Genomic DNA, 14,152 nt, shown 5'->3' with positions numbered 1-14,152 from the left:
TCTAGCACTCTGGGTGCAATGGTTAATTTTGTGTGTCAACTTGACTGGGCCACAGGGTTCCCAGATAGTTGGTCAAACATTATTCTGTGTGTTCCTATGAATGGGTTTTTTTGGATGAGATTAGCATCTACTGAGTAAAGTAGATTGCCCTCCTTAATGTGGGTGGGCCACATCCAATCAGTTGAAGGCCTGAATGGAAACAAAAAGACTGACCTCCTGCCTGACTACCTTTGCACTGGGCAATCAGTCTTTTACTGTTTTCAAACTCAAATGGAAATGTTGGTTTTTCCTGGATTGCAAGCCTGCTGGCCTTCAGTCTGGAAATGTACCATCAGTTTGCTGACTCATCCTGCAGGCTTTGGGATTTATTAGCTTCCATCATTACATGAACCAATTCTTTATAATAAATCTTGTTCTCTCTATGCATATGCATTCCATCGGTTCTGTTTCTCTAGAGAATCCTTATTAATACACTAGATAACACTGAACATAAGATTTCTCTTCTATATTTTAGCATTTAAAACATTCAGAAATGGCTCTTACGCCTCTCTAAAATTTTCTTCCAAAATATCTTGGTCTCTCCAATATGACATTAAGAACTGGACGTGATTCTCTGCATGTGACTTAACAAGGGCAGAACTGCTCCTGCCTTATGTCCAGACACTACACTTATGTTATTTCTAGGTGTTAAAGTAACACATTGTACAGATAAAACTTAGCATTTCAACTCTGTAAACCTCACATTTTCTCAGAGAATTTTCTGTAGTTAAGTTAGGCCATTTTATTAGATACATTTTCCTTATCACTTGTTATTTTTATGGACAATAAAAAATTATTTTGGAAGTAATAAAACATGACTATGGCTTGACTTCTGTGCACATGTTTCTACTACCAAGACATTTAAATCAACACAATGACAATATTCTTAGACTAATAGATTGATTGAATAGATAGTTCATTAAATTGAATAAATACAGTAAGACAATGCCCAAGTAAAAAGTTTCCAAGCCATTTTTAAAAATAAGAAACAAGTCACACTACTATATAAATAGATGGTTAACAAGAACCTATTGTATAGCACAAGAAAATCTACTCAAAAATTTGTAATAATCCATACAGGAAAAAAGAATGGATATATGTTTATGTACAACTGATTCACTTTGCTGTACACCTGAAACTAGTACAACATTGTAAGTCAGTTTATACTCCAATAAAATTTTCAAAAAAGAAACAAGTATCTTTCTTTAAAATAAAGGAAAATTTTTATTTTCTATAAAAATAACCAGGTATCATTAAATGTTACCTTTTTTTGAAAAATTGGTTGGGATTCAGGTGGGAGGGGTGTAGACAGCTCATGACTCACGTAAATAAAAAAACTCATAATGGTTCACTGCAGTTACCAGCTTATGGAAACTCCTAAAATAAAATGTTAGGTTTTCCCTTATCTGGCACATATACAACCTTAAATTTTTGAGACAGTCTTAAAGCATGAATAGAAAATTATATAATTATATAAATGAAAAAATATTATATTGTGAGTAAAGGAAAATCCCTGTCCCAAATCTTATCTGAAAAAAAATTAAAGTTATACTTATCTTTCAAAATTCAAAAGACTTGAAAAGTTTGGAGCCAAGAAACTTAGCATACATTCACTTCACAAATATTTGTTGTCAGGTACTAGGCTGGATTTTAATTATTGTGTTGTGAACAAAACAATGATCTTTTTCTTCATGGATTTCTAATCCACAGAGGGAAATAGCAATAAGTACAGAAGCAAACAAACACTACTAAGTGCAATGTGGAAAAGTACTGGGTGTTCACTGATTTAGACTGGATTCTCAGGAAATCCTCTTGTTCAGATGGTATGTTCAATGAGAATTGAAGGATGAGAAGAGGAAATGCCAAAAGAACCATCATGGGGAAAAGCATTTCAACCAGAAGGAACAAGATGGTGAAGACAATGAAATAGAACAAATATTGGTCTGTAAGAAACAAAGAATCTATGGTGTTGGAATTTGGTGTAGTAAACAAAGGAAAGATGGCTTCAGACAGAGATATTAAGGGACAGCCTCATTCAGAAGCTTGGCAGTCAAATTAGGAGTGTGGAGAGTTTTCTTGGGGCAATGAGAAGTCTTCGAATATTGTAAAGCATAGAATAATATGCTCTGGAGTTCCCATTGTGTTTCAGTGGGTTAAGGATCTGACGTTATCTCCACGAGGATGGGCATTCAATCCCCAGCTTTGCTCAGTGGGTTAAAGACCTAGCATTTCCATAAACTGCAGCATGGGTTGCAGATGTGGCTCAGATCCAGTGTTGCCTTGGCTGTGGCATTGGCCTCAGCTGCAGCTCTGATTCAACCCCTAAGCTGAGAATTTCCATATGCTGCAGGTGCATATGGAAATATGGTTCAATTAACATCTTGCAAAGATCACTCTGGTAATGGGTAGAGAATAAATCAGAGGGAGTCAAGAGTGAAAGCAAGAAGACCAATGGGAGGACTGCTACAGTGATTCAGGCAAGAAGTAATGACGGTTTGGAGAAGCATGGCGGCAGTCGGGCTGGACAGAAGCGAAAGGGTTTGATAAATATCTCAGCAAATAAATATGTATTTGGCAAAGAGAATGGATGGTACTTGACAATAGATTGGATGGGAGGAGAGCGAGGGAGAGGAAGATGTCAACAGTTAATCCTAGGATTCTGGTTGGGTAGTGAGATTAAGGAGGCTGGAGAGGAAACTCATTTGTGGGGGAAAACCTGAGAGTCAAAGTTTTGAGCATATGAAGTTTAATAAGCCTGTGACATGTCAAAGTAGATATGCAAAGCAGAGTATTATGCACATCAATCTGGGGCTAAGAAAAATAGAGATCTGAGCTGGAGAAACACATTTGGAGATCAGTGGAATAAAGATGGTAAATAAAGAGAGGTCCTTTGTGATCTTCCTGAGAACAATGTCAGTGGACGTGGGAGATGGGTAGGTAGGCAGGCCCCAGATTACGGTGGTTTGAGAGGAAGTTGAGGCAACAGACAACAGATATAGACTAGCAGTTTAGAGAAAAAGGAAGTAGAGAGGTTAGAAAAAGCTTAAGGGAAGGTGTGAGGGTCAAGGAGAGGTGTTTTATCATGAGAAAAGTTTTCAGCTTGTTTTTAGGCTGTGAAAAGAAAAAAAAAGCAGAGAGGGTGAGACTGAGGGTCTGGAAGATCAGGGGTAGAGGTGTGTGTGAACCTGAGAAAATCAACTCCCAGAGGAGGAAGAAAGAGATGGAAATTCTGAGCACAGGGGAGCTCAGGCAGCCTATTAAAGGAAGAGCCTCTGAAATACAGGGGCCTAACTTAGAATAGTGAGATAGAAGGGCATTTACAAGAAGATGGATGAGATTCCTGAGAGCTTTCAGACCTGAAATGGCTTCTAATTTTTATTTTTTTTCCTTTGGGTGTAGTGAGAGGCAGCATTATCTGCTGACAGTGAGAGGGGAAGACCAGGATTGAGATTTTCATCAATAGTTGCTGCAGAAGATAAATAGGAAAAGGCATTTGACTCCCTCACGATGCAAATATTTTCTGTATTTCCATGAAGCTTGTGGCTATCAAAACTTCACATGATAGCTTTATTGATTTCAAATTCCAAATCCTCTTAATACTAAATTCCTTGATTGATTTTTTTCCATGTGCCATTAACTCATTTTATAGCATCCCAGGGCTATGAAGCTATTAATCCGCTCCAAGTTCAAGTAAAATTTCAATTTAACAAGGCTTTATGGCCTTTCTAATTTTACTTGATTAGACGACATTAAAGAAAAGCAACACATCTTTAATTTGTCTCAAAGGACCTCCCAAGGAAAACACTTCCCCATTCTTGAGCTTGTAATGGAAGGGAAGACAAACTAGTACATTTTGTAAGGTAGGTAAAGTTTCTACTCCACTGGTCACAGAAGTATGATTACATTGGCGAAATGTTTAGTTTATTATTCCTATTCCCCAGCTGACACTAGACTCTCTCATTTGTAATCACTTTCAAGCAAAGTTATAGTCTTCATAAAATGTCAGTTTGGTGAGTGCTGTTTCAGAAAATACTGCAACACATATTTCTTCTTGAAGAGTTAAAAAAATAGATGGATAACAGATTTATTAACTCTCAGGAACATATTGATTATGTACTTAGGCAGGAGCAAGCAAAGCTCATTTGGACTCCATCTTACTGCCATATGTTCCTTTGTCCCTTTAAAGTATTACAAAGAGTTAAGATCTCTTTACATCGGTTTATCTATTATTAAGAAGGACTGCAGTTTAAGGAAAATATTAGAGCTAAGCAATGTTGTCATTCGAGGCTTTTAATTTCTTTTTTTATGGATAGCATCAGTGGGATCAGGACTACTTTGTTCCTTTGTTTTTTTTCTTTTTAAATTTTGCACTGATACAAACCTCTTTATTTTTTATTTTTTATTAAATTTTTTTATTATTAGGGGATAGTTTATTTACAATGTTGAGCCAATTTCTGCTGTACAGCATAGTGACCCAGCCATACTTATATATACACATTCTTTTTCTTGTATTATCTTTCTGTTTTAATTTTTTCTTTTTCTTTCTGTTTTTTTTATATAATGATTTTTATTTTTTCCATTATAGCTGGTTTACAGTTATCTGTCAATTTTCTATAACAAAATGACAGAACAAAATGTCATGGGGACCCAGTTACATATACATGTTTACATTCTTTCTGCTCACATTATCATGCTCCATCATAAATGACCAGACACAATTCCCTGTGCTACACAGCAGGATCTCATTGCTAATCCATTCCAAAGGCAATAGTCTGCATCTATTAACCCCAAGATCTCAATCCATCCCACTCATCTGCCTCCCTTGTGGCAACCACAAGTCTGTTCTCTAAGTCCATGATTTTCTTTTCTGTGAAAAGATTCATTTGTGCCATATATTAGATTCCAGATATAACTGATATCATATGGTATTTGTCCTTCTCTTTCTGACTTACTTCTCTCATTATGAGCATCTATAGTTCCATCCATGTTGCTGCAGATGGCATTACGTCATTCTTTTTATGGCTGAGTAGTATTCCATTGTGTATATATACCACTTCTTCCTAATCCAATCATCTGTTGATGGACATTTGGGTTGTTTCCATGTCTTGGCTATTGTGAATAGTGCTTCAGTGAACATGTGGATGCATGTGTCTTTTTCAAGGAAAGTTTTGTCTGGATATATGCCCAAGAGTGGGATTGCTGGGTCATAAGGTAGTTCTATGTATAGATTTCTAAGGTCTCTCCATATTGTTCTCCATAGTTGTACCAGCTTACATTCCCACCAAAAGTGCAGGAGGGTTCCCTTTTCTCCACACCTCCTCCAGCATTTGTTATTTGTGGACTTATTAATGATGGCCATTCTGACTGGTATGAGACGGTATCCCGTGGTCGTTTTGATTTGCATTTCTCTAATAATCAGTGATGTTGAGCAATTTTCATGTTCTTGTTGGCCATCTGTATATCTTTCATGGTGAAATGTCTATTTTTTTAAAAAAAATGGTTTTTGTCTTTTTAGGGCCACATCTGAGGCATATGGAAATTCCAAAGCTAGAGATCTAATCGGAGCTACAGCTGCAGGCCTGCACCACAGCCACAGCAATGCTGGATCTGAGCTGCATCTGAAACCTACACCACAGCTTTCGGAAACACCAGATCCTTAACCCATTGAGTGAGGACAGGAATCAAACCCACATCCTCATGGATACTATTCAGGTTCTTAACCTGCCTTGCCACAACAGGAACTCCTGGACTACTTGCATCCACAGATTATGTTGTCTCCACAGTTGTAATCATTTAATCCTTGACCTAAAAGCTAAATTCTGCTTAAGCTTCTGGAATCTACTCTAACGTTTATCAGGATAAATTTAGGAAATACAGACCAGACTTTGGTTGATTCAGCATCCTCAGTCTAGCTGAGTGAGTGGTTCTGATATCTGCTATACTTCTTATCATTGTTCTGCTTCTTCCTTACTCAGCTGTTGATTGCAAGATCCCCTTATAGAGAATAGATTCCTGGGTTTGAATCCCCACTTCACTACTCTCCTTGCCTCGTGGCCCCGAGTAAGTTACCTTAACTTCTCTGAGCCTCGGATACATTATCTCTATAAGAAACCAGTTACAGAGGTGTTATACAATGCCTAGCTTTTGTCTGATGAATAGAAGGCAGCCCCCCCCCCCACTTTTTTTTTTCTTTCTCCCAAGTTGTTGTCTTCATACACTCCTCATTACACAAATTCTACAGGCCTGAGTTGCTGCTTTGCTTTAGGTGAACATCTTTAGGGACTAGAGGTCTATGAACCGCTCTTGTATCACTTTGATAATGGTCACTATCTGCCTATGGTCCTATGTATTAATGGACTTTTAGGGTCCCAGTTACTATTCCTTATCCATCTGTCTAGACAACTGGTTGCCTCAATGATTATCATATGCCTTGGTCACTGTGTACTGTCTGACACCATATTTTATGATAACTTTGGACTCTCTGACTGTTAGGGCCTCCCCAGTCTGTGCCCCACAAAATTTATATTTAATTCTTCCTCATTTATAGTTTTGGTCATTGTATGATATGATAAATGGACCTAAAAGTCACAATTTTCTAAAGATGAATAAAGAAAATTGCCTAATTAAAAAAATGTAAACCTGTAGTAGTAGAAAAACCTCAATACACATTATAAAATAAAATAAGCATTTTGGGTCAAAATGCTAATTTTAGCACTTGCAATAAGAGTCTGTGTGTAAATTGCAAGTGCTAAAATTAAGTACAAGTCAAAATCCATTGCTTCTTTAAGTAAATGATGTAAACTTAGACCTGGAAATATTGACAGATTGTCATATTCTAATATTGTCCAATAGAAGCAAGGGTAAAAAAACGCAATGGATGGAAGAGAGGGTGAGGGCAAAAGGCAACCTATGTGAATGAGCAATTCATGGATTATCCTTCTATTTCCATGTCAGTTCCAAAAGCTAATGGTTTACTTAGCTAAAGTTCTGTGTTATTTATAAAATATTATTAGCCATTAATAAATGATTTTTTTTTCCGCATTTTAGGGCTACACCTGCAGCATACGGAGGTTCCCAGGTTAGGGGTCCAATCGGAGCTGAAGCCGCTGGCCTACAGCACAGCCACAGCAATGTGGGATCCAAGCCACATCTGTGACCTACACCACAGTGTATGGCAATGCCAGATCCTTAACCCACTGAGTGAGTCCAGGGATCAAACCCGAAACCTCATGGTTCCTAGTCGGGTTTGTTTCCTGCCATGACAGGAACTCCAGTAAATGATTTGGTTTATATTTCATTCCTATACTTGTCATTGTCATTTAAACCAAATGTCACCATTAATACTTTGATGTAGGAACACATTTCAGCCAACTATCCATTTGTAAGTGCATTTTAAATTAAAATATTAATTACAGAATAGCTCAGGAATGTTTTCCAGGTTCATGTGGTAATAGATCAATGTCTATAACTGAACCTATATCTATATAATCATCTTTATTCCTATGTTTGTATTCAGTAAAACTAGAAAATGAATGTAATTACTTAATAATCAGACAATGGGGGATATATTGATTTTTTAAGAATACTAGAGGATCACCTGGAATTTTCCCATTTTTCATCACTGTTATGATGTGTAGATCTAGAAAGCATTTTAAATGACCTAAATAAATACATCTATTCCCACATTACATTAAGTAGTATTGTAATGCTGTGAATTTCAGGGTATTTTCTGTGCCCCTGAAAACCAGGAAATGGCCTCATCTGGTTTTCATTTATTCACAATAAATGAGCTCAAATGCCCTTGTGTTGAAGATTAAGAGATACTGAAACAAAGGTAATCAATCAGATTAAATCCTAGTTTCTAAAATATTCTAATTGTTAAGAAAGCAATCAGTGAAAAACAAGGCAAGACGACGAACCAAAATCAGTTATTAAGCCTTTGGCCTAAACCACAAGCCTTATAAATACCATTTTATCATCTTGTTCTTCCTATGAAGAAAGACAATTCCATAGTGTTTACCAAACACAAGACTTTACCAAGGTGTTTTCCTAAAAAACAGCAATTTACAATCCTTCAGGTGGACAGACTATAGAAGCAAAAACAATCTCAGAAAGTCTTTTCATATTAAAAGAGTTTTCCTCTCTTATTAATGCAGCTTGGTTATTGGGAGGCCTTTTTGAGAAGCTCGATTCTGAGAAGGTGAAAGCGTGAATTTATAAATTATCCAGCTAAAATAGGTGGACTTCCCTTAATGCTTCAAAAATATAACTTCACTGAAATGAACATTAAGTCCAATATAAAGGAAAATGTTACTAGACTGTGAACCAAGCTGGCAGAGTAGTGTGGCTAAAAATATCCCAGTAGCACTTACTCCACACTAGGTTGAATTTAATTGGGTCAAGCAAGCATCCCTCCTTTTGGCTCCCCTGTCCAAGTTACTCACAACTTTCAATCTCCAGGGTGCAGTTTTGTTCATCCAGAGGATATCTTCGTAGGTCCATCATACATGCAGCTGTGGTTGTGATCCTGTCGGGGTGAGAGAGAGAAAAAACAGCATCGTGAGGATGATGACTTTGACTTGCAGGCTTCCGAGCCCTGAAAAACGCCTACCAGTCACAACAAACTTTTGTGATTAAAAGTTTTGAAGAGGAGTTTCTGTTGTGGCTCAGCGGGTTAAGAACCCGACTAGTATCCATGAGGATGTGGGTTTGATTCGAACCCTGGCCTCGCTCAGCAGGTTAAGAATCTGGCATGGCCGTGAGCTGTGGTGTAGGTCGCAGACGCGGCTTGGATCAAGAGTTGCTGTGGCTGTGGTGTAGGCCGGTGGCTACAGCTCCAGTTTGACCCCTAGTCTGGTAACTTCCATGTGCCGCAGGTGTGGACCTAAAAAAAAAAAAAAAAAAAAGATAAAAAAAGCTTTGAAGGCAGGCAGATTAAGTTTGAGTCTTTCTTGGCTGTTTACTAGTGTTGGGAGGTTGGGCTAGTGAATTTATCTCCTGGAGTCTCAGTTCCCTTATCAATCAAAATGTGGTCTGCATAGAATTGCTGTTGAGGATTAAATGAGATAGTGTATGCAAAGATTTTAGCCCAGTGCTCTATACTTAGTAAAGTGCCCCACAAAAGATGGCCATCATTATAGCCTATGATGGCTTATTATCCCATGGCCCTTTCTTCATTTACTAGCATCCTAGCACGGTCTCTGCCAGCTTCGGCAGCAAGTCTGGTTTGATGAGCAGGAGAACATCTGCTCTATGCATCAAAGCCCACTTCCCTCTCCTGCTGCGATCTGATGATAAAACAACAAAAGTCTTCCTTTATGACTTCTGATGCCTCACATTGCTCGCTAATACAGAGATCTGTCAGATTCATCTCCAAGAGCCTGGTACAGCTATACTCAGTAGAAAGCACATAACCAGTAAAGAAACACCACCCTAGGATCACTGTTTACACTATATTTACCAGCTTCAGTGTGGCTTATGTGTTTATGCAAATCCAAGGATCTTGACTATAGATAATCTATCTGAATTTCCATTATTCCATTTTCTTGTGCCTGTGCCTGGGCTGGTTTTTTGAACTGTGATATCTGAGAATAACTTAAATTCATATGGCTAGTGCATGCATACAAACATTTGATATCACTTCAGAATTAAGTAATTTTCTTAAAAATTACACAGTCCTCTTTCACAAAATAATATATAATCACAATGTAAAGAATTCAAAATTCTTGTCTAATAATAGGCTTCCTTTATACCTTAATCCCCAGGAGCTCTGTCATTGGAAATTTCTATATGTATCCTATGTGCAAATAGAAGCACAGCCATATTATCTAGGGGGAAGCTCCTTAGTTAGAAGCCTCCTACACACCCTGTTCTGAACCTAGCTTGTTTTCATTGATAGTGCATCTTGGCTTTGGTTCCATATTGGTAAATAATAAGCTGTCTGTAAAAAACTTTACTGCAATGTGTTGAGTTATAGGAAAATGATGCAATTTATTTTCCTAATCACTCTTTGGTGGGCATTTATGTTGTTTCATACCTTTTACTTTTACAAATAAAGATGCTCTGAATTATAGTGCTACAATTCTATATCTGACTACATTCATTGATTGGCTATTTCTAGAATGGGAATTGTTAGAATAAAAGGCATTTTAATTTTGCCACATTGCCATTCATAGATGTTGAGCCAATTTACACTCCCATCAACAATGTATGTATATTTGACAAAGCACTTTTCATACCACGTTTTTTGAGCCTGTCAAGACAAATTATTGTTTTGGTCATTTATGTTAACCTAATCAGCATCTTCTTCCAAAAAACATTACTGGAAAAACCCTAGCCCTTCTCAATTTTTCTTTGGCTTTCTTTATGAAACATAAAAATGGGGATTCCCTTTGAAGCCTTTCTTAGACAGGATATTGGTCAATTAATCAGATTGATTTGAGCTTTAGGCAAGAGCAAAAGGAATTTTAAAATTTAATTTAAATTTTTTATAGCATTTTACAAAAATGTGAAGACTGGTTGTATTCCAGTATTTAGCACATAAAAAGAGTTTACTAGGTTCCTTTTTGATTTCTGCTCCCATAATCATAAAAATTTATTAATTTTTTTCATTTCATAATTTATCATGAATATCTTTTATTGTCTGAAAACTTAATCCTACAACATTATTTTTATGGTCTGAATAGTGTTTCAAATACCCTCAATAAGACAACACAATAATGATTTTAAAATGCTTAAAAACATCACCTCTCTACTTTACAATATTCTTTAATAGCTGCTTATGAATAAAGAAGTTGTGAAGGAGTTCCTCTTGTGGCTCAGTGGTAACAAACCTGACTAGTATCCATGAGGACTCGGGTTCGATCCCTGGCCTTTCTCAGTGGATTAAGGATCCAGCGTTGCCGTGAGTTGTGGTGTAGGTAGTAGACACAGCATAGATCTGGCATTGCTGTGACTGTGGCATAGGCCAGCAGCTTAGAGCTCCAATTCATTCCCCACCCTGGGAATTTCCATATGCCGAAGGTGTGGTCCTGAAAAGACAAAGAAGAAAAATGTTGTGACGATGTGAGCGTTCTCCAGGAATTATTAAAGTGTGACCATCCTCATGATCCTATGATTTAGCCAATTCTTTTCAACTACGGATACTTTTGTCCAGCAGCAGGCATTTGGCAATATCTGGAAGCAGTGTTGATTGTCAGGCTGCGGATGGAGAGTTTACAATGGCAACTAAAGGGTGGAGGCCAGGAATGCTGCTAAACATCATACAATGCCAGGAATTAAGAATTATCTGTTCCAAAATGTCAGTAACGTCAAGGTTAAAAAACACTGCTATAGTGGTGCTTTCAAACACATTTCCTCTGAGGAAACTTTTTTTTGGGGGGGAGGGTCTTTTTAGAGCTGCACTTGCAGCATATGGATGTTCCCAGGCTAGAGGTCCAATCGGAGCTGTAGCTGATGTCCTATGCCACAGCCACAGCAATGAGGGATCTGAGCCACACCTGTGACCTACACCACAGCTCATGGCAATGCTGGATCCTTAACTCGCTGATTAAGGCCAGGGATTGAACCTGCACCCTCATGGATACTAGTTGGGTTTGTTACCACTGAGCCACATTGGGAACTCCCAGGTTAATATCATGATGGTCTTTTGTGCATTGAAATGTGGCACATACCCCAGTGTTTATAGCAGCACTATTTACAATAGCCAAGACACTGAAGTGACCTAAATATCTGTTGACAGATGAATGGATAAAGAAGATGTGGTACATATATACACAATGAAATACTCCTCGGCCATAAAAAAGAATGGAATAATGCCATTTGCAGCAACATGGATGGACCTAGAGATTATCATACTAAGTGAAGGGAGGCAGACAAAGACAGCTATTATAAGGTGCCACTTATATGTGGAATCTAAAAAAATGATACAAATGAACCTTTTACAAAACCAAACAGTCTATTTCTGTTTTGTAAGAAGACATAGAAAATAAACTTATGGTTACCAAAAGGGGAAAAGGGGGAAGGATAAATTGGGAATCTGGGATTAGCAGATACACACTACTATATATAAAGTAGATAAACAACAAGGACCTACTATATAACACAGGGAAGGGGGGAGGGATAAATTAGAAGTTTGGGATTAAAATACACATTACTATATATAAAATAGATAATCAACAAGGACCTACTTATTGCACAGGGAATTATACTCAATATCTCCTATTCACCTATAAAGGCAAAGAATCTAAAAAAGAATAAAAGAATATATATATATATATAGATAGATAGAAATAAAACAGACTCACTTTGCGTGCACCTGAAACTAACATAAAATTATAAATCAATTATATTTCAATAAAAGTTAAAAAATAAAATGTGGTATAGGGCATATTACACTGCACATGCTTCTAATTTAAAAAATTATAACATTTTAAAGTAAAATTAGAATAGAAGAGTGTAGAAATATTAAAAAGCTTTGGGATACTTGAAAACATTATTTGAGCCTCACTAGTCAGCTTTTCCCACGTAATTGACATTATTTTTAGACACATGTCATCTGGTTAGTTAACCACATCATAGCAAAACCAGGACATTCATCAAAATCTTATGATGAACCACTGATTCACGCATCTACCGCTCTGGAATTTTACAAAGCAATTTGAAAAGCCAACAAAGCAAAATGTAAAATGTAACATGTCTCATGCTTATAGGTGCTGTAATTGTGAGCGGTAAACAAACAAACAACAATAACACCCCCTCCCCCAATTTTATTTATTTATTTTTTTGTCTTTTTGCCTTTTCTAGGGCCACTCCCGTGGTATATGGAGGTTCCCAGGCTAGGGGTCGAATTGGAGCTGTAGTCGCCGGCCTATGCCAGAGCCACATCTGCAACCTACACCATAGCTCACGGCAACTCGAAATCCTTAACCCACTGAGCAAGGCCAGGGATCGAACCCGCAACCTCATGGTTCCTAGTTGGATTTGTTAACCACTGAGCCACAATGGGAACCCCCCGGCCCCAGATTTTAGAAAGCATAACTGAATTTACTGTTGCTATCTGTTGTGGTCAATCCATTCAGCAATCAATAAATATGAGAAATTTAATTGATATTACATTGTGAAACCACACATCACACCAAAAGCTTGCCTATGACCTGATGTTTTTTCAATTATGATCACCTTGGTGAGTTCACTACTCCTTCCCCCAATCCCATTAAGATACCCAAGAGAGTCGATATGGCACAACTCAGGAAGAGAAGAAATCAGAGCAGCTCTAGGAACCTGAGCTTTGAGAAAGTTCCCTTTCTCTGCAGAGTACTGAGTTAGAGAAACAGCTTCCTTCTTGGGATCTATCTGTTCCAAATTTGAATTCTCAGGAAGATTTTACTGGCTCAACTTGGATTAGGTGCCATCTATCCCAAAATTATTTCTTAAGAATCGGAAGGAAAACCACACACATATAAATCCATCACCGAGAACCCATAAAGGTCTCTTATCTAAGAAGAGAGGGATCACTGAGACTCAGACAGGGACCCCTCTACAAGCAGGAGCTCATAATTCACATTGCTGCAGAAATATATGCAACAGAATGTCTATCTCTGCTAATTTAAAGGTTGGGTTTTCTAAATTTTGCAATACTTGAAACTAAGTGGGCTGAGTATCCTGAGCTCTTTGGGAGAAGAACCGCTCAGCAAGAATTCACAGGAGGAGTTCCCATGGTGGCTCAGCAGTAACGAACCTGAGCAATATCCATGAGGATGCAGGTTCGATCCCTGGCCTCACTCAGTGGAGTTAAGGATCTGGCGTTGCCGTAAGTTGTGGTGTAGGTTGCAGATGTAGTTCAGATCTGATGTTGCCAGGGCTGTGGTGTAGGCCAGCAGCTATAGCTCTGATTCAACCCTTAGCCTGGGAACGTCCCTACGCCATGGGTGTGGCCCTAAAAAATGACAACAACAATAAAAAGAATTTGTAGGAGCATCAACAAAAAGATGACCCTGGGCAGAATTCTATTCAACTCATGTCTTCTGGGTGTGAGGCAACAAGGAACATCTCTAAGAAACTGCTCCCTGGGATTCTATTTGTTCGCCTTGCCTAATGCAATTGCTCAGCAGTG

At 37.9% G+C, this 14,152-nt stretch overlaps 1 protein-coding gene across 1 annotated transcript in view; it reads right to left on the bottom strand.

Annotated features, from left to right (window-relative positions):
* The window catches only part of GABRB1 (gamma-aminobutyric acid type A receptor beta1 subunit), a 376,937-nt gene that overhangs the window by 91,931 nt on the left and 270,854 nt on the right, over nt 1-14,152 (bottom strand). Inside the window, exon 5 of the mRNA XM_003356910.5 lies at nt 8,484-8,566. Within this exon, the coding sequence (XP_003356958.4) occupies nt 8,484-8,566 (83 nt within the window). The remainder of the gene's footprint in view (nt 1-8,483; nt 8,567-14,152) is intronic.

Source organism: Sus scrofa, chromosome 8, assembly GCF_000003025.6.
Source record: "Sus scrofa isolate TJ Tabasco breed Duroc chromosome 8, Sscrofa11.1, whole genome shotgun sequence".
NCBI lineage: Eukaryota > Metazoa > Chordata > Mammalia > Artiodactyla > Suidae > Sus > Sus scrofa.
Note: the sequence above shows the minus strand (reverse complement) of the source record. Positions and strands in the feature narration are given on the sequence as shown.